This window comes from Terrapene carolina, unplaced genomic scaffold (assembly GCF_002925995.2).
Source record: "Terrapene carolina triunguis isolate 2854851 unplaced genomic scaffold, T_m_triunguis-2.0 Scaffold66, whole genome shotgun sequence".
Classification (NCBI taxonomy): domain Eukaryota; kingdom Metazoa; phylum Chordata; order Testudines; family Emydidae; genus Terrapene; species Terrapene triunguis.
The window spans coordinates 78,052,916-78,079,329 of record NW_020664417.1 but is presented as its reverse complement, the minus strand read 5'-3'; the positions used below and the strand labels follow the sequence as shown (position 1 = coordinate 78,079,329).

At 38.7% G+C, this 26,414-nt stretch overlaps 1 protein-coding gene across 1 annotated transcript in view; it reads right to left on the bottom strand.

Annotated features, from left to right (window-relative positions):
- SLC2A9 (solute carrier family 2 member 9) overlaps window positions 1-26,414 on the bottom strand; it is a 160,147-nt gene that overhangs the window by 118,754 nt on the left and 14,979 nt on the right. The window contains exons 3-5 of the mRNA XM_026648045.2: window positions 18,032-18,192; window positions 12,377-12,501; window positions 10,516-10,661 (exon numbers count right to left, since the gene is read on the bottom strand). Of these exons, the coding sequence (XP_026503830.1) occupies window positions 10,516-10,661; window positions 12,377-12,501; window positions 18,032-18,192 (432 nt within the window). The remainder of the gene's footprint in view (window positions 1-10,515; window positions 10,662-12,376; window positions 12,502-18,031; window positions 18,193-26,414) is intronic.

Genomic DNA, 26,414 nt, shown 5'->3' with positions numbered 1-26,414 from the left:
ATTAGCAGATGCGCTGGCACCGGCAAGAGAGAAATCAGTATTAGAGAGTTTTACATTCTCACTGACACTATGAGCAGTGCTATCATAACACTTGATCATATTTCAAATACAGGGCTCAGTCCCCGCGCAGCCAAATCATCTATTCTAATTTTTTAGGCTTAAAGAATGCAACACTGGGACCAGAATTTGAGCACATTACACAGGATTGGTCAGTCATGAACTATTCCTAAACTGTTTGGAACTAAGTCTTGCAGCACATTCAATTTTTAAAATATTTTTTTTAATCAGAGCTTTTATTTGCAAATGTGGAGATTCACTGCTGCAATGTCATGTATTATTTAATTAATTAATGAACTCCATACAGGTAACAGGCAAATACAGACAGTTTTGTAAACATGCTAGAGTCTTACTAATTTAAAAAAAAACCCTCAAATTAATAATCATGTTCACTTCTAATCTTTGGGAATACTTATATTTATGAACAGACCATGTGAGACTAAGCAAAGCACCATGGGTAACTTATTAATATTTGTGGCTATCTGAAACAAAGCCAGCAATCAAAGAGCTGATTGCAGAGAAGCTGTGCTAGTCTTCCCACTGGTGGTTTTACCCCTGCAACCTTCCAAACCAGGTTTTATAAAATCCTGTGTACAATTCCAGTGCTGTAAAAACAAATTTAATATAGAGAGAAATGCACATGGTTCTTTTTTTAAAATCCTACAGCAACACGCACTCACCCACAGGCTGGGCCCCGCACTGTTGCCAGGTCATGCACCGGTGGTTGCTTTAGTTTTTGTACTGGGTGACTTTTGAGTTCCAGCTCAGCAACTCACAGCTTGTAATTAGGTATAAATGCTTAGCTGTATGACAAGAAAACTGCTTAAGAAAAACTGCATCCTCTGCCTTATGTGCCACTGGGAGAGGTATATCACATTCATCGCTGCTAGATAAATAAAATAGGCAGCTCCTAAGAGTGTGCCTCAAAAGGGAACTGTGCTCTGTTAATAATTGTTAGCCCTCATCCAGCTCTCTTACATCTGGAAAGGGTAGAGTTGGGCACCAATTAATAGGACCTGTTAATAGCAGCAAGATCACCCATAATGCAATGTTGACACAGCTATACAAAGTTGGGCCCTCTGTTCAGAAAAGTGCCTAAGCACCTGCTTAAATCCATTCCTAGTCAAGTAAGCCCTGAAGTGTAGGCTGAAAGTTGATGATGGGTTTAAGATCAGGAGGTCACAAAAATCAGCTTAAAGCCACCTTAGTCCCCACTCATCACCCACAGGCTGTGAGTTCTGTGATTTGTTTCTTAGAGGCACAGCACAAGATCTCACCCTATATTTTCTACTGGTATCTTATTTCTAAGCCTAGTATAAAATACTTTTTTAAATTCTTCAAGATCACCCAAGGCTATTCTTTGACTCATTCTACTAACTATTCTAAGTGACATAGGATTTAAATGTCTTGCTGATAGCTGGCGATTTATGTGCACTGTAATGCTAAGACCCTGCTTCAGGAAGGTAATCCTACTGAAGTCAATGGGACTATTATTCATGTGCTTAAAGTCAGGTACATGTGTAAGCAATTTGCTGAATTAGGGCCTTGGTTTAACTATATCACTCTTTACCATTTTAAATATGGGTAGAGACAGGCTATGATGGTTCTTTGTGTAGCACTCAGAACCTCTCTATATATTAGTGTAATTGTAACTTATTCTGATATAAGATCAGGATAGAATGCCAGGGTTATATTTTCATGCACATGGTTTCTTTAAGGTTTGAAATTGTGCTGAAGAGATCAAAGGGATATTGCTCTGTGGAACAGAGTGTGGTCTCAGAAGAGATTGGTGCTCATGAAAGATGCTCCAGCACTGGGTTTTATGCAACCCTGCTTGTAAGTGTTTGTTGGATTCGAACAAAAAACTTTAATAAAATGCTCCAATTTAAAACAGCACTCTGATCTGAAAGTGTAACATTCATATGTAATTAGTATGCATCCATGTGGACAGACCTCTGTGCAGAGCCCCATTGACTTAAATGAGGCTTCAGGAAGGGTCAGGAATCCATCCATGCAGGTTACACTGCAGGATTGGAACCTAACATCTTTTACTCCTATATTATAAAGTAATAACAGAACGATTCCCTCACAGAGAAGTATCTTTGACTACTGTCATAAGTATTTCAATGACAGGATTTGTACACACACACACACACACACACACACTCTCTCTCTCTCTCTCTCTCACTGAAAGGACTCACAGCACTAGAAATGGATGGATTGCTCTTCATGTTATCATACTAATATTTAACCGTCTTTCAGCCATCATATTTCAGCAAGATCATGTTCTCCTTAGTCTCTACCTGCAGGCTGTGGCTACCTGGGAACAATTCTTTATAGCTTTCTTTACTAAATTTAGAGTGTAGCATTAGTTACCAGGCAGCCTTTGAGTCTGAGTCAAGTACAAAGTCTTAGGAAGGAGGGGTTTTAAAAGCAGTTTAAACAATGAGGCTTTGAGAAGCAATGTAGCTTAGTTTTTGGGACAGGTTATTGTGCCTTCAACAATACAGAAAATTATAAAGTAGCCGGCTGTACAACATATTTCAGTGCATCTGAAGCAGCACTTAAAAGTATAAGAAATGGCAACCAGCAAAATACAAAAGGTTCATATGTAAAAAGTTTTAAAAACAATTATCTTCTACTTCTAATATCATGTCATTCTTTGGGGACTAGTAAAGAAGATTAAGTCTAGAAAGGGAACTACTAACTTTCTCTTGGTATTTTGATATAAAATATATGCCTAAGGAAAAGCCATTTAAGATCCCATTTGATGCAGAACATTTTTCATCTGTCACAAAGGCTTAGTCTACACTAGAATGTTTTTGCTGGTATAGCTATACTGGCAAATCACCCTAGGGGAGATGCAGCTTATACCAGAAAAAGGGTTCATGTGCCAGTATAGTTTATGCCAGTCACCTGAATGAACTACGTCATACTGGCAAAGAGACTCTTTTCCAGTATAAAGTGCATCTACACTAGGGCTTTTTGCCAGTATAAGAAAGTCATAAAGAATCACATTCATACCCAACATTATTATACTGGCAAAAGTTTTTAGTGCAGGCCTGGCCAAAGACTGCTGCCAGTTCCTCAAATACTGGATGGAGCATTACTGTTCTTTAAAAAAGGAAGAAAAACAAACTAACAAAAATTTTATTTGCTCCTATTGTTTCCGTGACAGCTGCAAAGCACAACATGGCCACAGCAAAATTAGTGTGTTGACATTGAAAAATCAAATTGAAACCCAGGTCTGATGCCGTTCTTGCCTACTCTAGTTTTGTGCTGGTGTAATTCCATTTCCCAAAATGGTGTTACTCTTCATTTACGCAGGTGTCAATCAAAGAAGAATAGACCACCCCTGTTGCAAGTGAAAACATGCATACACGCTTCTTATTTGAATTCCCTGGAGTCTATCCCATCTATGCATGGGGTGTATGCACATGTAACTCAGATTTTAACTGTGAATGGGAAAGACTCACATAAATTTCATGTACACTGCTGAAAGAAGAGATTCTCCAGTACGTCCAAAGCATGAAGAACATGCAGGTTTCCTTATAGTGTAAAGGTTCATTAGAGATTAAAAAAAAAAAAAAAAAAAAAAAGATGGATAAACACAAAACTGAACAGCTAAGGAATAATGAACTACCAAGTCTATTTAATAAAATTTTAACTCCATACTGGTGTTCTGGTGACACTGTGGAAGAAAATTTCAGCTAATTTTATTGAGCTCACCAAAGCCTCTATATGGAGCTTTAGATGAGCACTGCATGCACTTTGTGTGTGTCATTCCTTACTAGAAAAGGATGAAAAAAAACCCTTCTCAATTAAAAATCCTCACCAACTTCTTATACTCTTCTCTCATCTGTGCTGTGCCCCGGTGATTCCGATTCAGCACAGCAAGACAGAGTAGGAAAGTCTGTGACAGCAAAGCAAGGTTGATGTAACTAGAAATTTAGTTCTGAGGCAGACATTTTTGATATTGTATGGAACATCTTCAGGACAAACACAGACACAAATGAGAAATAAAATACTGTATCATTAGACAGAAGTGATCTGTTACAAGATTTACGACCTCTATGCACTGTGACATCAGCTAATTGTTGTCCCTCCCAAACATGTGCTGGTGTACTGAACTAGGACCACCACCAACAAAAGGCTTCTACCTCTTGCGCTGCATGTGTAAATCTATTTGCAACAGACAGTATAGGGGGACATGATATGCTTAGTGAGTGGGTTACGCTTAGGCCACTGAATTATCCCTTCTGGTTTAGTTATGTTATAACCTTTTTTACAATTTTTAAATACTACCATAAACTTACTTGATTTTCCAACTTAATATAATTACATAGTATACACACAAAAATTACATTAAAAGAATATTATTAAAAGGTGCTAAGTCAAAACACTCAAGGATTAGGAAATTGCAGAATTAAGGTTACCTGTGTAATTTTAATTATGACTCTTGCATATGGCTCTTGCATTATAGTACAGTCTTTAATTACACAATCACATGCTATTTTTTCCACAGGACCCCTGCCTCATCCAGCAGATAGGATGGATGGTGCTCACTTAATGAGCAACTATTTAATATTTTGTTTTCTCCTCATTGTTCAGTGTGCAGCTCCAAACCTTACTTACTATGCAGCCTCTGCTCTGAAGAGAGAATTATCATAATTAATTTCCTCTTGGGCTTTCCTATGGCACTTGGCACTAGAGTGCCTGAGTTACTATTGCCAAGCATGCTCAGGGAGGATGGACTCTAACGCTAAATCAAAGATGTTTCTCCTGAGCGTGTGCGATATGTTATTTTTAAAAAAGGCTTATAACTTGGCCAAATTTGGGTGGATATTTTCAGGGATGGCACACAGCACATCCCTGACACAAAGGCTACCCACCTGCCAAATTTCAAGCCCTTGCTTCCAAGTATTGGGTCAAGAGCTACTCGGGGGGCAAAACAATGTATTTTTCCCTAACCTTGTTTTCTGAAATGGCTGGAATTTTTTGCAAAAACATTGCTTGAAGCAGACACCTGGCATGTGAAATTTCAGGGCAGATGATTAAAGTTTGCCAACCTTATAAGTAACTAAAAACAGGGCCATATAATGGGAACTGTCAGGCAACCTTAGTTATAGACAGCTCTAGCATCCTTCCCTATAAATATGTACACAGAGTGTGTGTGTGTATACTTCTTTTCTCTCTCTCTCTCTCACACACACACACACACACACACACACACACACACACACACACAAGCACACGAAAGAGAAATGTATAGGTAGAGACACAATTCACACATATCATGCATACCCAACAATGGGAAAGGCCTGTTCATAGGGCTAACTCTAAGGTCAATGGGACAAAATTAAGAAAGGGAAAACATTTGAGAAATCCTTCTGACAACGGGATGTACCAATATTAGATTATGGAAAAGTCCCCCAAGAGAAGCGTTGTAAGCTTGGAGTTTTAAAAATAGACTTGATGAAACACTACCAAATATTCTGCCTGGAACAGTCCTGACAGGAAAATGAACTGGATGATCTAATGACAGAATCATAGAAACTAGAGGATAAAAAGATCTGACAAGCAGTGCTTTAAGAAGTGACAGATTTGAAATATTCTTTCCGATATAAAATATCCTTATCCTCAAAAGAACATATTAAAAGTTGCACATGCTAAAAAAAGCCAAGAATGCTCAAAATTAAATAATTTTGGAGCCAGTGGCAATATTATATCTCCCATTTTACTCAAGATAACACAATTACATTCTTGTGGGCCAGCGTAAGTTGACATTTGCAGTTACTATGGCTTCCTGAAGAAATAATGGCTTCAGGTTACAGAAGGCTGAAGCATGATGGCGGTCTAATTAGCACACTACGACATAGCAAACAGGATGATATAGAGAAGCAGATCACCTGTGTATAAGTTTTTTTTAAAGTAATTATGTTCTGTGCCCAATTCTGGTCTCAAAACAGTTTTACACTCATGTATCTCCACTGCCTTCCATGGAGATATAGTAGACTTTATTATTTGTATTTGTGTAAAGGAGGTCATAATCAGAGCCTTGAAGTTCAAACTAGTGTTTATCCAAAATTAAGGGGGAAAAAGGGATTTAGAATAATTGGGGGACATTACTGCTCCTGCTGTGCCAGAGAACTAGCAGTGTGACTGTTTAACTTGATTTCCAGAGACCTATTAATCTTTCTTAAAATATTACACTCTAAGGAGGACATCATCTAAGGTTTCAATACTATCATTTAACTAGCTTCAGAGTCAAAGGCAGTAGAAACATGTCAGAATCCAAAAATATCTGTATTTAATCTCAACTATCTGCTATTGTGATGGCCTTTGCATTCATTCTAATACATCCCTTGCTAAAAAATTAGTTTGCGTACAACAGTGATGTCTGTATTCCAATATATGACATAGAAATAGCTAAGACTGCTTCTCCAAAATGTTGTGATAGTATCAGCAATACACCAGAAACATCAGTTCTTCATCCTATTCAACAAGGACAAAATAGTAGAAACAGTATTGTTACTATGCTGGTAGCCAAAGCACTGCAGAACCTTCAGAGAGACATGCTACACTTCCATATGTGCCATGTATATAATCTTTGCACCAGGACTTTCAAGGCAATGCACAAGGGAAAATACATACATGTCTGAAGTATGGCTAGTGATGAATCCACATAGCCCAACATGAATGTAGGAATGAAGCTGTGGGTATGATGCTACTTCCCTCACAAACAGTAACAGTCAGAAAAATCCTCGGTGCACAAGTATCCTGTGTGTTATTTTTATTTTGAGGTGAGGATTCAGTCCCTTTCTCTGCTGCATTAACTCTGAGACAGCATCTCAACCCACAGAACCCAGAGAATATAAAATGCAATGTAGCAAAAAGGTTTTACCAGTGAGAGTCTGTAACAGCTACATCAGTAATAGATATTGCACCTTCACAGTTCCAATGTCCATTGGCATTTCCACACTTACAAGGATAGTGCCATACTCTGTCACAGAGAAGGTTGGCAATTAAGGCATTAATCAAGACCCCTATACATTTCAATGGGTTTTGGATCAAGTTCGCATAGCACAGAGAGTTACTGGAATACCGAACGATCTGATTAGCAAATCCAAGTTCTTATTCTATTCACTCTTTGTGTAGGAGTCTTATTTTTCATTATAACAAGTATTCAGACAACCACTGACTTCATTAAAATTCCTGAAACTTTTACATATTTTAATATGAATGATTATTGATCTGAAAGTTCATGATGGATGTCTGTTATTCACTATCTGTTATTTCCTCATTTTAAAAGTTCCAATCATTCAGTCAGGGAACAGAAACAATGCCATCTGATGTAACTGACCAACCATGCAACATAAATGAAGAGCAGATAGAACAATCTATGAAGCTATAGTCTAAAGGTTATTTTTTTCAAGCTGTCAGTGAATAGTTATGAATAACAAATGCATTCAAAGTAATCAGGATCCGTTTGTTAAGAATTCATGAATAGAAAAAGGAGCTAAGTTTGTAACAATATACTACTTTCAACTATCTCTGATAGAAACTAACAATCCAACATGCAACAATAAAAAGTGGTGTGTCAGTTTTTAAAACAATTATGAGAGTAAAGAAAGGATTAACTGAACAAAGGATTTAGCACAAGGATTTCCATAATTTAGCACAATCATCTACAAGGGATATGACCCTTGGTGAGGTTTGCAGGTTTCATCAAGATTCTATTAATTGGGGCTTTCTTTGTTTTTTGCAAACTCCTGCACATTTAAGTTCTCCACATTTTACAGTCAATGACACCATCAATTAGGATGTTATTAAATTAAGACATTGGCAGTGGCAGAATTTGCTTTGCAGTAACTGGGTAAAAGTATGGCTAGTGATGAAGAAGTGGGTTTTTTTCCCACAAAAGCTTATGCCCAAATACATCTGTTAGTCTTTAAAGTGCCACCGGACTCATCATTGTTTTTGTGGCTATAGACTAACAAGGCTACCCCTCTGATACTTAATAACAATAAGATCCATTCATAACTACCATGAAAGCTTGTTCTTCTCCAAAACACAATGTACAGCCTGTTGGAAATATTGACCACATTTCAAATGATGTGTAAAATACTTCACAATCAAATTAAAGGGAAAAAAATAAAGAAAGGTGGCAACCATTTGATAGGCATCTTTCACATCTTAAATGAATAGAAGTCATAATGTGAACCTGTTGGGAAATGGAGGTCTTTAAACTAGAGTGGGCTTACAAATATGTTGCACTTGCTTTTGGGAGGCAACTTGATCAAACAACAGTACTTTGAGCATACTGTTTAAAAGGCTTTATGCTGCAAGACATGTTGCTTTAGGAAAATGGATGTGGAGCGCCTTTGAAAAATACAAAAGACTCAAAAGGAACACACAGTAAGTAATAGGTTTGACATTTCATAACTTCTACAGAAAAGAATTCATAACACATAATGCATGCAGCAATTCCACAGTTACTCCTAGTTCCACAGCCTTTACACGTGACACTCCCATTGACTTCAACAGGAACAGCACACATGTAAAAGCTGGAGGAGAGTAAAATCAACCACTAAAGTCAATGGGAATCTTGACACAGACCTCAATAGGTATGTCCACACTACAATTGGGAGCGTGCCTCTCAGGCTGGATGGATAGACACATGCCAGGCCCACTTGAGCTAGTGCACTAAAAAGAGCAGTGTGGACATTGCAAAACAGCAACAGCTTGGGCTCCCAACCAGAGGCTGGACCCTCCCGACCCTCTGTGGGGAGTTTGACATCAGTTCTGAGAGAACACCCAAAATTTGTTGCCTAATCAATTTGGTCTTTAACTTAAGGGCAAACTGAATCATAGTATTATCCTTCGGAGGTATTTAAATGATAATTTAAGACCAGGATGAAGAAGGGGACAAAAGAGCAGTGTTGTCCATCAGGGCAACCACGTAAGAACAGTGATGTATGAGTCCTGCAGTGGACTGAAGCAGACATTTACAGGGCACTTGACATTTCGGTATCATAGGGACATGTTCCCCTCATTCCTCAAGTGATTGCTGCTATGGATCGGTCTGTTAGAGAGAGTTCTTAGTTCAGGTATCACTGTAACAGGATTGCTGTGTGCATTTCTACACACCGCTTTGAAAGCGAATCTCTGTATGAAAAGCATTGCCAGGTGCCGACCAGTATAAGCATCAGCTTCCTGTGTTCAGAGTAATGGTGACATCAAGTGGCCACTAGGATCATCTCAGCTACTCGAGGAGTTATCCTGGCTATAACAGGTCAGCGTGGATATTCTCATTACAGCAGTCCACCAGAAGTAGCCAGGCCTTTTCTTCTACTAGTCTATGAGTATGGCTATATTACAAGCAACATTAAAATCACCCAGTAAGAAGATTTATATTAGAAACATTATCACTCTATTCAAGGTCATATGGTATCCTCTTTGTCAGTTTTATTTATCTAAATGTTTAGAAGTCATTTAGAAAACAGTTATTGAAAAGCTCTAGGGACCTTTTTCATATCTTAAGAAATACAAACAATGTAAACAATACTAGGAAAATCCAGCAATTTCCCATCAGGAAAAGGGAGAAAAGGAACCCTTACTCCAGCCACTTGGGCTATTTAATCTGCTGTTGTCAGACAGGAGACCTCTTTCGTAACTATTTTCTTCACAATGACTCCTGCATATCCAAAATGACTGTCTACCTAAGGCCACACTCTTCCACCTCATTAATAACTGCTTTAAATGCAGGCCCTCCAAATCAGGACTGGGAGTCTTAAGTGGGGCTGCACGGGTCTTCTGCTGCTGCTCATGCTGTAACTGTTCTGAGGAGAATTATTTTTTATATTTAAATAATAAAAAGGAGCCTACACGAGGCTCTAGGTGCTCTAACATATAAATTAGTAGTGCAACAAAAACCCAGCAGCATTATAACAAACATTCAAACAGCAACTCAGCTAGGCAGCCTCCTACAAAAAACACTCTCACTCCTTCATCACCCTGGGAAGGATATCCTCAGCCCTCTCTTAAAACCCTATCAAATAGGGCAGCATGGTGGGTAGATCACCAAAGTTGGGCTGCTTCCGAACAACACAGGGAACAAGTTCCCGAGTCCTCTCAGAGAATGCTATGGCAGCTGCCTCTTTTTTTATAGCAAGGGGGATCCAGTTCAAATACCTTTGTTGACTGCAATGGTGGTGGTATAAACAGACTCTAGTCTCCAGGGCAGCCATACCTGCTTCTCTCATGATAATTAAGTACATACACATCACACACACAAACTTTAAGAAGAAAAAAAAGACTTTGAAGACATTACTTTCTAAAATGGTTCTATGTAAACCACAGTAGTGTGGTTTTCTACCTACAGAAGGAACCGTCACAATTCTCAATGTCACTCTTTAAATGCAATATACAGTAGGACAACATCCACCAAGTACTTACATTTCCAAATATTTCTGGCAGCCCCAAAACCTGAGCAGTGAAAACTCCAATACAGATGAAGATTGCTGTGACCTGCCCCAGAGAACCCCGGATCTCCTTAGGTGAGATTTCACTCAAATAGATGGGAAGGGCACTGAGAGAGACACCTATGAAAGAAGGGAACAGCAGAGAAATTGCTGTAAGTACAACTGACTTTACATTGAACCAATAAATGAGCAAAAATTTATTTAGAAAAGTTTGAATACCAATCTCAGACACCAGCATGATGAGAATGGCATAAGAACCTATACAGAACAGAACAGAATCTATGCATGTGTGTCCATGCACATACATTAGTATCTAATCACCAAGGGGGCCAATAGTTTCAATTACATATCTGAAATGATGCATGCTGGTCAGGACTCCATTGCTGCAATATGAAGAGGGCTGTTCATTCTATAGAAATTACCACTAGAGGTCCTGGGGCAGGGGTGCCTTACTCAACCAGACATCCAAAATAAGCAGGATGAGGAAACTGTCCTTTTGGCTGCCCCCAAAAGAACTGGTAGGAAGGAAAGGGCTAAGTTATCCCCGGATGGGATACATGTGTGTGCTAAGAAGGAGTGGGTTAAAATAGCACTGACCTTCTTTTCAAGAAGGCAACTATAGGTGTGGGGAGCATGGAAGAGTAATAGCGGGATGCCTGTCTGGCCTGAGTTTTCCTTTCTCAATTCTCTAGGCATCAAGGGACCGTCGTCTGCTCCCTGCCAAAGGACAGCAAGGGAGAGGATGCTGATATTGCACTGGTTTCACCCTCCTTTCAGATTGTGTTTATTGCAAAGGTGTGTGTTGTGAAGATGTGCATGCAGTGTAGCAAGAAAGTGAACCCTCAAACCTAGATTTTCCAGTGGAAACCCCATACACTGCTATGTCTGAACCTTCCCATTGCTCATCCATTGTTAATGGTATTAATGGGGTGAATGGTATTAGAGATTCTGATGTCTGAAAGACATCAACATCTGTAACATTCACTAGACTGATTCCAGCATCACCAGAACAACCACCAGCAGCATGGGAAGAGAAGGAAGGAGGAATGTGTAATGGTTCACAATGGAAGTCTCTTGTCTCTTCATCAATAGCCTGGACACAGGTAAATAAGAAAAATCCAACAACCTGATTTAGCAATATGTCAACTAGACAATATTAAATACAACATGTTTACACTATAGAATGCATCCTTGTTGTATCAGCAGAGAGAGATATGTTCCCCTTAAACATGCTTACAATACTGATGGACTTTTAAGAGCATGCATGAATTAGAGAGGAGAACACACCCCAAAATGTGGGGAAATAAAAAAGTCAGCTTAAAACCACCTTAGTCCAGCAGACTAACATTGGTATAAGGTAACAATTTGTATGTGAACAACACACATATCATCAAGACTACTGTAATTAGTTCTTACAAACAAGATAACCAGCTAAATTATTTTGATGGAAATGGTGGTTCCACATGGTATTTTAAGAGTTGAAAAACATTACAAATGGATAGCCATGTTCGGTCTTATCTTATTCATATTGATATGCCATCTAGCAACACCAACATGCAAAATAGTAAGCAGTTTTAATAGACAGCCCATGTTCTCCTACCCAAACGGTTTCAGTTTTGCGAAGACAGACATTCTGTACAAAGGGGAATTTGCTGTCATGGTTAATATCCATTTATGTTTCTTCATTAAGGATCATATTCTGCCATCCTTACTCATACTGATTGTTCCCATTGAATTCAGTGGGATTATGCATAGAAATCACTCCTCAATGTAAGGGTGGCGGAGGATGCCCAGTATAAACTGTAAGTGTATGTACAGCATAACGTAAAGCTTACCTGCATGAATACCCATCACAATGCGGCCCAATAAGAGCATTTCAAATGATTCTGCTAACTGACAGAGAGCCATCAACAACGCAGCCACAACTGCAAATACATTATTGATCAGCAATGTATGTTTTCTGAAAGGAAAATATATATGTGTTACATTTATTAAAATAGCTAAATTGTATATAAAATTGCAGATCATTAAAAACAGTGCTTAACAAACACAGGTTCACACATGTTAAACATTACAGAGAGTTTACAAAAAACTGCAGTTAAAGATATCTGCTGTAGAATAAATTCAACCACTGTCACAAAATAAAGGTCCAAATCTCAAAGGCATGAAGATTTGCTTTCTTATGTTTCCCAAGAGCAAGACAAGCTATACTTAAGATTAGCATGTTCTGGATAGCTGGACATATGTAGCATCATAACTGTTTTGAATTGTAAAAAAAATAGGATATATTTCAAATTTCAATAGGTTGAAAAAGATGGTAGAACCTTGCATGGTATTTACAAAGTTTTCAACAGATCAGTGTTTGGAAAACATCAGTATGTACTGGTATGCAATATGGCCAAACTCAATTCTGGATTACAGAATGGAAATCTAGAAAAACTCCATGGATGTCACCAGATTTACATTGTTGTAACTGAAAGCAAAATTTGTCCCTAATTCATGATATTACAGGTATATAAAAGGAAAGTGACCTCATGCACAGCTGGACAAAACATCTGGGCTTTTTAGTTCATTGGTAAAACCAACTTCTTGTCACAAAAAATGTGGAAATTCTCCATAATTTTAAATTTGTTGCCCAATTCCATCTATTTTTCCAAATTCACTATCACTGGATGAAATAACTAAGTAGTAGTTAAAATGAAAGAAACTACTTTTCCACATTTCCAAAACCAAGTTCCTCTAGCACAACAAAAGCCATATATCTTTATCATTTAAATATAGTTTTATCCATATTATTCTTTGCTGCCATGCGCTCTCTTTCCACATCTTTTGAGCTGTGAATCAAAACACTGTGATCTCTCTCAGACTATAGAGGTGGCAGCATGAAGAATTTCCTGGATCTTTTGACTCTTTGCTTCACTTACTTCCCTGTGGTTACAAAGTCAGATTTTGCCACGCATGTGTAACAAGAATGTTAAAAATATGAAATCAATAGCTCTACCGAGATTAATTCTGCAATGATTGTTCCCTGCTGAAGGATTAAATATAAAAGCCTTCCCAAAGCAGATATCATCACTACTACCTGACTGGATGTCTCCATCACCTACTATCGCAAAGAAAAAAGGCTTCAAATGGCTTCTTTTTCTTGAAGACAGATACACAAGAAATGGATTGGCAGGGCTCGCCAACCCCTAGGATACTGATTAATTGAAAGGGTTTCAGGGTATGTCTACACTGCAAAGGAAAACCTACGGTGCCAAGTCACAGAGCCCAGGGCAAGTGACTCAGGCTCGCAGGGCTCAGGGTAGGGGACTAAAAATAGCAGTGCAGATGTTCTGGCTCAGGCTGGAGCCCAGTTTCTGAAACCCAGAGAGGCTTAGAGCCCAAATGCTGACACTGCTATTTTTAGCCCTGCCACCTAAGTCTCACAAGCCAAGTCCATTGACCCTGGCTCTGAGACTCAAGAACCAGGGGTCACCCAATGAAATTAATAGACAGCAGGTTTGAAATAAATAAAATGAAGTACTTCTTCATGTAATGCACAGTCAATCTGTGGAACTCATTGCCAGGGGATGTTGTGAAGGCCAAAACTATAACGGGGTTCAAAAAAGAACTAGATAAGTTCATGAAGGACAGGTCCATCAATGGCTATTAGTCAAGATGGTTAGGGATGCAACCCCATGCTCCAAGTGTCCCTAGCCTCTGGTTGCCAGAAGCTGGGAGTGGACAACAGGGGATGGATTGCACCATGGTTGCCTGTTCTGTTCATTCCCTCTGAAGCACCTGGCATTGGCCACTGTTGGAACAGAGGATACTGGGCTAGACAGACCATCAGCCTGACCCAGTATAGTCATTTTTATGTTCTCAATTATATTAGCTTTTTTTGCAACAGTGGTACACTGTTGACTCACATCTAGCTTGTGATCCACTATAACCCCCAGATCCCTTTCTGCAGTACACCTTCTTAGGCATTCATTTCTCATTTTGTATGGGTGCAATTGATTGTTCCTTCCTAAGTGGAGTACTTTGCAGTTGTTCTTATTGAATTTCAACCTATTTACTTCAGACCATTTCTCCAGTTTGCCCAAGTCATTTTGAATTTTAATTCTATCCTTCAAAGCACTTACAATCCCTCCCAGCTTGGTCTTCTCCTCAAACTTTATAAGTGTACTTTCTAGGCCATTATCTAAATAATTTATGAAGCTATTGAAGAGAACCGGACCCAGGACCAATCCCCATGGGACCCCATTCAATATGCCCTTCCATCTTGATTCTGAATCATTCGTAACTACTGTCTGGGAATGGTTTTCCAACCAGTTATGCACCCCCTTTATGGCAGCTCCATCTAGGCTACCTTTTCCTAGTTTGCTTCTGAGGAGGTATCAAATGCCTTTCTAAAGTCAAGATATATCACATCTACTGCTTCCCTCTATCCACATGGTTTGTCACCCTATAAAAGAAAGCTAGTAGGTTGCTTTGACTGATTTGTTCTAGACAAATCCATGTTGATTGTTACTTATCACCAAACTAGGTGTTTGCAAATTGATTGCTTGATTATTTGCTACATTATCTTTCTGGGTACTGAAGTTAAGCTGACTGGTCTGGCTTGTCGTTATTCCCCTTTTTATAGATATGCTGTATATTTGCCATCTTCCAGTCCTCTGGAATCTCTCCAGTCTTTCATGACTTTTTGAAGATAATCACTAATGGTTCAGATATCTCCTCAGTCAGCTCCTTGAGTATTTTAGGATATATTTCATCAGGCCCTGCCGACTTGAAGACATCTAACTTGTCTAAGTAATTTTTAACTTGTTCTTTCCCTATGTTAGCCTAAAAACCTACCTCATTTTCACTGGCATTCACTATGTTAGACATCCGATTGCTACACACTTTTTTGGTGAAAAATGAAACAAAAAAGGCATTTAGCACTTCCGCCATTTCCACATTTTCTGTTATTATCTTTCCCTCCTCATTGAGTAAGGGGTCTACCCTCTCCTTGGTCTTCCTCTTGCTTCTAATGTATTTGTAGAACGTTTTCTTGTTAGCCTTTATGTCTTTAGCTAGTTTAATCTCATTTTGTGCCTTGGCCTAATTTTGTCCCTATATGCTTGTGTTGGTTTTTTTATATTCATCCTTCGTAATTTGACTTATTTTCCACTTTTTGTAGATCTCTTTTTTGAAGATTATTGAAGATCTTCTAGGTAAGTTAGGGTGGTCTCTTGCAATACTTCCTAGCTCTCCTATGCAGTGAGATAGTTTGCTCTTGTGCCCTTAATAATGTGTCTGAAAAACTGTCAAGTCTCTCGAACTGTTTTTCCCCTGAGGTTTGCTTCCCATGGGATCTTACCTACCAACTCCTTGAGCTTGCTAAAGTCTGCCTCCTTGAGATCCATTATCTTTATTCTGCTGTTTTCCCTAACACGATTCCTTAGAATCAGGAACTCTATCATTTCATGATCACGTTCACCCAAGGCACTTAGGAGCCCAATCAAATGGGACTTAGGCTCCTATGTCATTTAGATGCATTTGAAAAGTTTACCCTACTTCTGAGAAATGTAATCTTTAGTCCAGCAACAAATAAATAAATGTTGAGTGCTGTATTTTAAAACACGGACATTATTTCTGGACAATATGTTGGTCCCCTCTGTCTCATTGTTCTAAGTCAGTGTAAATTAAAGTCAGTTTCACTATTCACACCATCCAGCAGCCCGCATGCACACTATACTATGCAGAAAGGGCTTTTTATTGCTCTGTCACTGTTTTGGTGCCCTTTTTAGGTACTACAGTTGAATACTTAGACAAGTTTCCGTAACTATCATGAATGTCAACTATCCAAAAGGACTGCAGTGTGAATAGTATTCCTGAAAACTCATTCTTGATGGGTAGTCTTGATCCTTCAACAGCTGTTGAAGGCACAGTTCCTTCCATGTACAAATCCTTATTCTGTGCTCATACAGTAGCTGCATGGCAGAGCTCTCTATTTTCATTACTTGAATTCTCATATTCTATGGGCAGAGGGACAAAACCTTGGAAGTTTAACCCCATAGCCTAGGAATGTGATCTGCTTCTATCAAAATGGCATTTGTGCAACTGTCTGTTTACTTGCCACACCATTTCGATAAACCTTAGTAACCCGCACACTTGTTAATCACAAAAATGCCTCTCCTCTTCTCAGCAAAAAATGTAAGAGACTTGCTATGGTGAGCTCTCATATTTGACATTTTAAAAAATACAGTGCAGAACATTCACTGACACCTTTTGAATGAAGTTTTTGATTGTGAGATGGAGAATTTGGGAAGGGTATGAATTGATGAGTTGGAGAGGAGGCTGAGAACTGAGTAGTTAAATTGAGGGGGAAAGGATATTGAGAACAAAATAGATTGGTGAATTGATGGGAGGGAAGGCACAGAATTGGTGAATTATGGAGGTGGGGAAGGGAAACAGTGGACAAAGGATTTGGAGGGCCAGAGAATAGGTATTTGCTGTGTGAATGTAGGAATAACCACAGAACATACTGTGTAAGGTGAAAAATGGGGAAGAAAAACGAGGAGAAAAATGGATTGGGTGTAGAAAAGGAAAGTACAGGAGACACAAGATTTGAGGTAAGTGGAAATTGGATTATAGGGGAGTAAGGGGTAGAGTAAGACAAGGGAGAAAGTTAGAATCAAGAAGACGAGGGAAAGAAAGGAGGAAAATAAAGGCTAAAAGACTAGAGGAAGCAGAATGATGGGGGAGAGGGGGTGGACGATGTTTTTATACATGTCTATGTATTTGAGCCCCTGTGGTGACATTTAGTTGAACCTAATTTGCCAGTAGCAAGTCATTCTGTGAGTCATCTTAAAGAATTTAAAGAAATACTCAGGAGACTTTCTTTTAAAAAAAAATATTCTAAAGTTAGTTTTTTAACCCTTAAAACCCCTCTTGAATATGAGAAATAATATCTTGGTGCAAGGACACCCCCCAAATTCTCTCATTTAAGATTTTACTGCCTCTCTCACAGTTTCCCAAACTCCCCACTTCTCTTTGTGGCCAACTTCGGACCTGAAGCCACCCCCGGATATGACTGTGGTGTGAGCTGCACAGTAAAGCAGAAATCTGCCAATGCAAGTATTCTCCTTTACCGTAGCTATGGAATGTAGGAATACAGGTTACACCTGGTCAGTGTTTACCCAGGGACAACCCTGAACAATGGCCCTACGGAACTCAATCTGTGCATACTACTCCAAAAGAGGCAGCCCTTTGATTCAACTACCACCTCTGGTGACTGCTACAAATTTGGTGTTATAAACAATAACAATGGTAAGCTTTTCCTTGTCTCCTGTGGGGCAGCACCACCAGATCATATAAAATGTAGAAGCTATCCAAGGTAGTTTTCCTAATTTGAAGGCCTTTAAACTGAGAAGGAAATTTATTATGTTAGAAAATATTTTTATTGATGCTATAAAAAGGGCAAATAAGATGCCAAATTCAGAGCTTTGTAATGTACCTACCGGCCAAAGAACTTCACAATTGGTGTGGTAATTATCGCACCCACCAGTCCACCAATGGAGAAAATAGACACGGTTATAGACCAGAGGAGTGTAAGAGTTCCTCCATCTATTACGTGGCCATATCTTCTTTCCCAACTTTCATTGTAAAACCTCTTGATATACTAAAAGTAAAGAGACAATAATGGTATGTGTGAAAGCAGCTTACTTGATGAGTAAGGACACTAAAATAAACAATCATGATTTAAACAATGGCAAAATAGTAGCTTGCTGTATAGAAGCTTCTTGAATAGACATCTGTGACATCCCTCTTTAATTGTTTTCACCCTAATCCTGAATGATTTGGAATAAATTAAAAATATGTAAATTCAGACATTAGTGTTATGGGTTGAGTTATACATTGTTATGAGTTGGGTGTAGCTGCTGCCTTACATTCAGGATAAACATTAAGAAGCCATTGTGAAGAAGTGGCTGAACCAACAGCAGTAGCACTCAACACACAGGCACATGAAAAAGCTTGAGCCGATGCTGCCCCAGGCACCAGAGATTGAGACAGAAGCAGAGATAGAAAGTCAAGCCACAGTAACAGAAAGCTGGGATGTGGTTGTGAGAGAAAATTAAAAGAAAAGGATTTTGGGGTATGGAGCACTGGCAGGAAAGGCAGGCATGGAACACCAGACACAGAAATTGTCTCCTGCTATTTGGTTCCTACTATGGTCAGAGAAACAAGACTTTGTACATTCTTAATGAATAAGCAAAATTGCATCAAAGAATTGAATTGCACCACCAATTTCTCCTCCTAAGTGGAGCAACCTACGAGACCCCAAATGATGGGCTATCCATTTGGGTCAAAAGGGGTATCATTATTATCTGTATTGCAGTAGCAGCTACAGCCCATTGTGCCAGGCACTATACAAATATATAATAAAAAAATGGTCCCTGCCTCAGAGAGGTTACAATCTAAATGCACAGTAAAATGCTGTTAATATTGTATTGTAGTATCTTTATATTAGGAACAAGTGGTTTTTCTGAATACTCCATAGGTCTCTACTGAAAACCATTTTAAAATAGAAAAACTCCAAGGGAAAGGAAGAGAAGAAAAAGGGCAACAAAGGCAGAAAGAAGAAAAGAGGAGAGAGAGATTGGGGTGGGAGATTGGGGAGGAACAGAAACTCAAGAGGAAAAACAAGAAACGAGATGCCAACAGAAGATGATACCTAGCTTGCCTTGGCTCACAAAATGGAACTTCAAAAGCAGAAGGGTAAAACAGGGATGATTTCTGTTTTAATCCCCCCCAAATTCTGTAACTGATGATTATGAGAATATTTTATACTGATGCTTTTTATTGGTATGTACACATGCACAAACAGTACATGAAACACTTTTCAGTATTTCTCAATTACTGATTTTTAGTTTGCTTTATCAACAGGATTCATCCCCTTTTCGCCGTTCTGTCTTTTTGGTATTCAGTTTCTTAGAAAACCAAGCAAGACAAATTCATCACCACCATTCTCCCCACTGACCACACCCGCCCAAATGGGGTGAAAAACTAAAGGAAATATTTGAAATTTTACAAAACGACGGTGTTATTGTCTTCGCCAAACAGCTGTTACAAACAATAAAAGATGACTGAAAGGATATTTAAATTTGACACAGGGTGGTAATATATAAAAATTATGTCAGGTGTTAAGGTGTGATAATTAGAACTGTGCGGAGAACAGAAATTTCATTTTGAGGAGAATTTCAAAACTTCAAAATTTATTTTCATTCCGATTTGGAATTAAACTCTGAAATTTCAAAATTCGCCATGAAAGAAAACTTGTTTCTGCTCAACTGAAACATTTTGAATTAGAATTTTTAAAATGTTTATATTTCATAATAGAAATAATGTTGTTATATTTTTTATATTATATAACATAGCATAAGTATATAATACACAATTTTAAAATTTCAGAAAAAAAATCAAAATATTTTATTCTGAAAAATGTCAACGTGGGACTTCTCAACATTGTCAGAACTCTTTTCCCCCACCCCCCAACTTTAGTCTCCAAAATGAAGTTTTTGTGGAATCAATATAATTTCACAAAGTATTTCAACTTTGATTGAACTACATTTTCTGACTGAAAATGGTTGTATCAAAGTTCTTCAGACCAGCTCTAGTGATAATTTTTTAATGTACAAAAATGGCATCTAGTCCTTCCTATCCATGCAAGCTATCCAGTAACATCAACTGATTTCAGGGGTAAAGAGGTTCTTTCATGTATCCTAGGCCTGCTCCTGAGAAGGACTGAGCACCTGTAAGTCCCAGTGGAGTCAAAAAGATCTATGGGTGTAACAGAATGTACCCATGTCCATATCCTACACACTATTGTAATACTTTCTGTACAAGGTATGCCTTTGTAAGGTATCATTTGAAAACTCATAAGTTGTTGGTCCGTATCGTACCGGTAAAATATGTGTAGCAACATTGTGTGTGAAGTTATAAGATTCCCCTGTATGGTGTTATTAACACATGTTCCAAACCCTGCCCAAACAGAAGCTGGCAAACCGGTCTATCTTAAACAAAGGTATGTATGCTATGTTTAATTTGCATTTAAGCAGTGAACAGCAGGAAGAGAAGACAAAGGAAGTTCAAATAGGTGAAAAAAACCATCAGGGAATATTATTCCACATAGACTCTTTGGCTCTTGATTCTCAGTTGGAAAGGTTTTTCAAGAGGGGAACTGAAACTATCAAAAGAAGGGACAAACACCTCAAGATACTCCTCCTCCCCCCCCCCCCATCGATTCACTGCACCTAAAGGGACAAAAAGTCAGCAGCCATTAGACTGGAGAAGAGGTCCTGATCTAAGAAGTTTAATCAGTAAGACTGCTGAAAGCATATGGTGAGAACACTTTGCTTTGAATTTAACATAGGCTGTTAAGTTAGGCACCAGTTGTGTTTTACCTTTATTTTTCTTGTAACCATTTTTAAAAGTTATGATGCATTACTTAAAATCTCTCTCTTGGTAGTTAATAAACTTGTTTTATTGTATTATCTAATCCAGGGTGTTTAAATTGAAGTGTCTGGAAAACTACATTTGGGGTGGCAAGTTGTGAGCATATTATTGGGGGGGGGGTGTTGGGGTCACCTTGAAGTAGAGCCAAGGCTGGTGAGAGCCAGAGTGTAATCCAGGTGTGACTAGCAGGCTGCAGTTACACACCAACATTCAGGGTGTGGCTTGCACACTGAAAGGCTGTGAGCAGCCCAACTGGAAGCTGCTTCAACCAAAGCATTGTAAAGCACCCATAATTGCTAAGCAGGGGGGACACAGCCGCTCAGTAGTCTGGATTGTACCATGGTATGTCGCAAACAGGGGCCCAGCATCTCCCAGGGCCAGGCTATTTGTGAGTGCTGGTTGCATCTAAAAAGAAGTGCATTTTGAGCCTGGACCAAAACCCATTGACGTGAATGGGTATCTTTACATTGACTTTAATGGGGTTTGCCGCAAATACAACAAATGAAAAATGTCGTAAATATCTGAATAATAATGGGTTGCTAGACCTTGCTACGGTAAAGGAGAGGGTAAGTGGGAGTTGCCAGGCATGGGGGCAGGTATCGCAGGGACAGAGGAAGCTAATCTGATGAAATAGAATGGAAATAAATTATATAAATGAAAAAAAAAAGTGACTGTGAAGAAGGAAAGTATGCTGTATTTATTTATTGGGAGTTCAGCGTGCCTTGGGACTCTGCATCTGCAAAAATGACAGCATGCGCCCTAATGCACAGAAGCTGTAAGGAAAGCTGAAATGTATTTCTGGTTCATTAAAAGGATATTCAAAATAGTGAGGCAACATATTTATAATTATGCAATAAATTTACCATTTTCAAAGGGTAGATGATCCATTTATTATCTTATAGCACATAATATAACCCCAAGTGCCTATCCTGAAAATTAACTAAATGCCAAATCTCCTGCACAAAGAATGTATGAGGAATGCTTTCTATCTCTTCACATCAAAGCTAATGGTGTTATTTCCACTGCTTGAAGGATGTATTTTTTAAAAAAAAGCTATGAAATGACACCAAGAAATTGCTACACAGCTGGAATCCAGTTACCCTCTAGCATTTTTACCATTGTAGTGTTCCATTCTGACTCATACATAACTTGTCATAAAATTTGCCTCAGTTTTTTTGAGTGACTATAAAAGTTACAGAAATAGTACATTTTCTGAGTGAAGGCCTATGGTACACTCACCATGACATAAAAGAGTCATTACTGTTACACTTTACATTTTGCAGTTCAGGTTGAACTCAAGGTCATGGACTTGTTTGCAAATGGTCTATTTTTCATTATTTTTAAGGTCAATCTTTTAAATCTTGGGTGAGAAATCAGGCCTCTAAAGGTATATTTAGGTGCTGAAGTAAGTGCCCTCATTTTCAGAGGTGCTGAGCACTCACCAATTATAATGGTAAATTATACCAGTATAGCTAAACCAATGTAGTTATAGCAGTAAAATTCCACATAGGGACATTCTTATTCCAGAACTAGTAAGGGAAAGCCTATATTGTTGCATGGGTGTGTCAGTTGGACCAAGAAATCCATCATCTGTACAGTCTCTCTCAAACAACCAATAAAACTATTGCATGCAAATTAGCCGTAGACAAAGGGTGGTGATTGGTTAGAGTTACTTCTAATCTCACAATGCTCTAGCACTCTTCATGGCATAGATACATGCCTTACTGTAGCTGTATACCAGATAGTTGTAATTCATGAAGTCAAAATGGACAGTAACAGACTGCAAATCCCAGTGATGATTCAACCTGCTGATATGTGAAACAAAAAGAGCTCTCAGCCACGTTTGTAGCAGATTTCATTGCACTGACTCTACAGACATTCTCAGCTTTCAAGTGACACACAGAGTGACAATCCTGAAATCTTATTTTATATAAGAGCGGCTTTATTTTTTGGTTTGTTTAACCTAAACCGCTTGCAAAATGGCATAAGCTAAATTGAAAAAAGTGTTCTTATATCTCAGTTTTAAAAGAGGTTATTTTGTCTTAAATGTTTAGAGCTTTTTAATAGAGAGTCTTTATACATTCATGTAAAGAAATAACAGCTTTATCTTTCCAGGACATTAAAATGTATTCAGAGACACAGCCAAACTCACTGGTATCCACTCTTTACTCTGCCATGGATAGTTCTGAAGCAAAGATGGTAATGATTTTACTCTAGTGCAGTGGGGACCTCAACCTTTTCCCTATCATGACCCCACGATAAAACAGAAAAGGATTTTCAGATTCCCCCTCCCATTAGCTATAAAGAAAAGAAGAGAGTCACAACCACTCTTGGACCAGTTAGTAACGCCCTGGTTCAGAACCCATGCTAGAAATTAACTTTTCCACTGCCAAAGGACAGTTCCATAGAAGAAAAACTGATACTATGTATCAGATGGGAGTGTCATTTCAGTGGGGGCAGGAGGAGAGAGAGACAGCGATCAGACATTTAATAAATGCTATTATTTGAGAGAACATCTAAAATTGGAATGCAATGGCAGAGGTCAAATTTTGCCCCCTAAACAGTGTAACTGATAAGGGACTTTTTATAGTAAAATCTACTAGTAGGCTAAGAACCCATCTATCTGTCTAGGTATTCCTAGATTCATAGAGTTTAAGGCCAGAAAGGACCATTAGATCATTCTCATCTGACCTCCTGTATAACATAGGCCATTAAATGTCACCCAGTTACCTGTGCATTGAGCCCAATACCTTTTGTTAGGTTAAAGCGTATCTTCCACAAAGGCATCCAGACTTGATCTGGAGACACCAAGAGATGGAGAAAGTGCACTTTCACCCCAGAAGGAACTTGAACCCACAACCTCTGTTTTAGGAGGCCAATGCCTTACCCATTAAGCTCATATGGACCTCATCACCATTGTATCTGACATAATCATTAGTGGATTCTATTCCCCCTGTGAGGTAGGATGGTGTTAGCTTCCCCTCTGTAAAATGGAGATGAGCCAGAGGGTAGATTAGGTGATTGCCCAAGGTCACACTGGCAGCCAGTAGCCAAGTCGGAAACTGAAGCCTGGTCTTTTTCAACCCTGTTGAGTGTCTTAATGACAAGTCTATTATCTTCTCTTGAAGCCTGGTGTCAGATTTTAGCCTGATAGACATGGAAGTGCCAAAGCTAGAACGTCTACATATAAATAGGATTATAATAGAAATGCCAATAAACACTTAAATTTAGCAGAGTTACCAGATGTCAACTGTTGCTCTTACAGGCAGGATGAATTTTCATAACAAACCTGCACAATTGAATTAGGGATATTTTGTTGATAAACATTAGAATTCTCTATATGAGTTGTGCTACTATACATTGAGTGAAGTCTGAAATTAATATGAACCTATCAATTCACGTCCCTTATTCCTACGGCTGTTTGGACTTGAGGGTCATGAATTCTGTGACTTTCCATTTTTTCTTGAGACACCGGTGATGCTTCTTCTTACTGTTCTGAATCCCTGCTGAGGGGCAAAGAAAACTGTATTTTCCTTCCAAGAAACCCAATGTGGGGAGGAGGAAGATGACAACAACCAACTGCTAACTTCCTGAGCTTCCTAAAGAGAAACAGAAGAGACCCATTGCTCCTACTCACGATACACCTGCAGTAGGAAAACAGACTTTCTGTCCTCAGTAGTTCTACAGAGTGAGTGAAAATATATTCTACTTCACCCTTGGTTACACCACCTCAAGAGATGTCAGCTGATCAAGATAGAACTGAAAGCATTCTGCATTAATAATGGGAGAGGAGTCACAAATCCAGGATTGAACCAAAATTTGCCATGGCTTTTTTTAAAATATCCTGTTCCATGGCAAAATAATAGCCCTTAACAAAACATTAATATCCCAAGAGATGCTAAACATTAGTATTTGATATTCATGTTATTGTAGCACCCAGATTTCAAACAGGATCAGGGCCCTATTGTGCTTGGCCCTGCACAAACGTAAAATAAAAATCACAGTTCCTACCCCCAAAGAATTAACACGAGAAACAGATTCATTGCAACCTAAGGAAAAAATAAAAAGCTACAAAAGTTTGCAATTGCTGGTCACATTCTGGTCAACAATAAAGCAAAACAAATTCCTGCCTCCCCTTCCCAACCCCATCTGTTTGACTTAATGCTAAAGTCAAGATCTATTTGTCACTTGTATAACTGAGTTATAACGTTTCCCCTTCTAATCTAAAGTCAAATGTTGAAAGCTGCTTTATGAATTAAGTTCAGGGATGTAGAATGAGGCAGGAAATTTCTCATTTAATAACAAAAGTATCTATTATTTCATGTGTGATGTAGCCACAGTCCAAATAATAATCACTTTACCACTTTGCTAAATGAGCAAGGACTCCTAAGAAATGAATTCTAGAGATAAGCACTAGGCATTTAAGCTAGTTCTACAAGAATCAGCTACTGTACCATACAAGTACAGCTGCATTTTGTGGCATTTGAATCATATGCCTAGTGTTTTAGCACCTTATAGTGGTTTAAAAAAAAAAGATATTAGGCATGCTCCTATATTGAAATATGCTGTTTCCAGACGAGTGGGGTTTGTGAATATTATGGACTGCTATTGCTGATGTAATTTGGGGGCTGGGAAGAGTTGTAAACCACACAATTGGTTAAAGGAGTTATGTGAAACTTATTAATAAGCATCACATCACTTTAAAGAAATGTGATCCTTGAGGACATGAAAATAGTTTGGCTTGCATTGCAAAGATCCTTCCTGAAAAAATACAGGTTGGGGCCTGTGTCTGACAAGAGCGGTTAACATCAGTAAATGGAAATGGGGTAGAAGGTGTCACTGAGAACTGAGAAGACTGAGAACAAAGAATTCAGATCAGCTCTTGCCAGTAGACTAGCAAGGAAAGAGACTAGAAGGTATGTAATAAAATGCAAAGTAACCTGAAATTGGACTTGTGCCATAGTTTAGGCCTGTTCAATTTTGGAAATATCATGTAACTTAGTAAAACCAAAGTTAGTTCAGTCTCAGAGTTCTCCACTAAGACCAATTAAACCTATGATCTAGTTTTAAGTTTGCCACATCTCAAAGGATTTTCTACCACCTTAGAGAGAAGTAAAAACCACATGAGTAAATGCCCATCATGGTTTAAATAATGTTCTGATAGAGTGGGTGGGAGCAGCCAACTGTAAAGAATGCTCAAAGTGATGATTCATATGGCAGGTTAGGTAATCAAATGGCACAGCCTTTTTCAGCTCAAACATTCCAATCATTTTGTCTAACAAAAAAGTTTTCAGAGGGTGGGGAACAGGGGGATTGGATGGGGGCGGGGGTTCCAGGGGCGGTCAGGGAGAAGGGATGGTTGGATGGGGCAGGGGTCCCGGGGGGGGG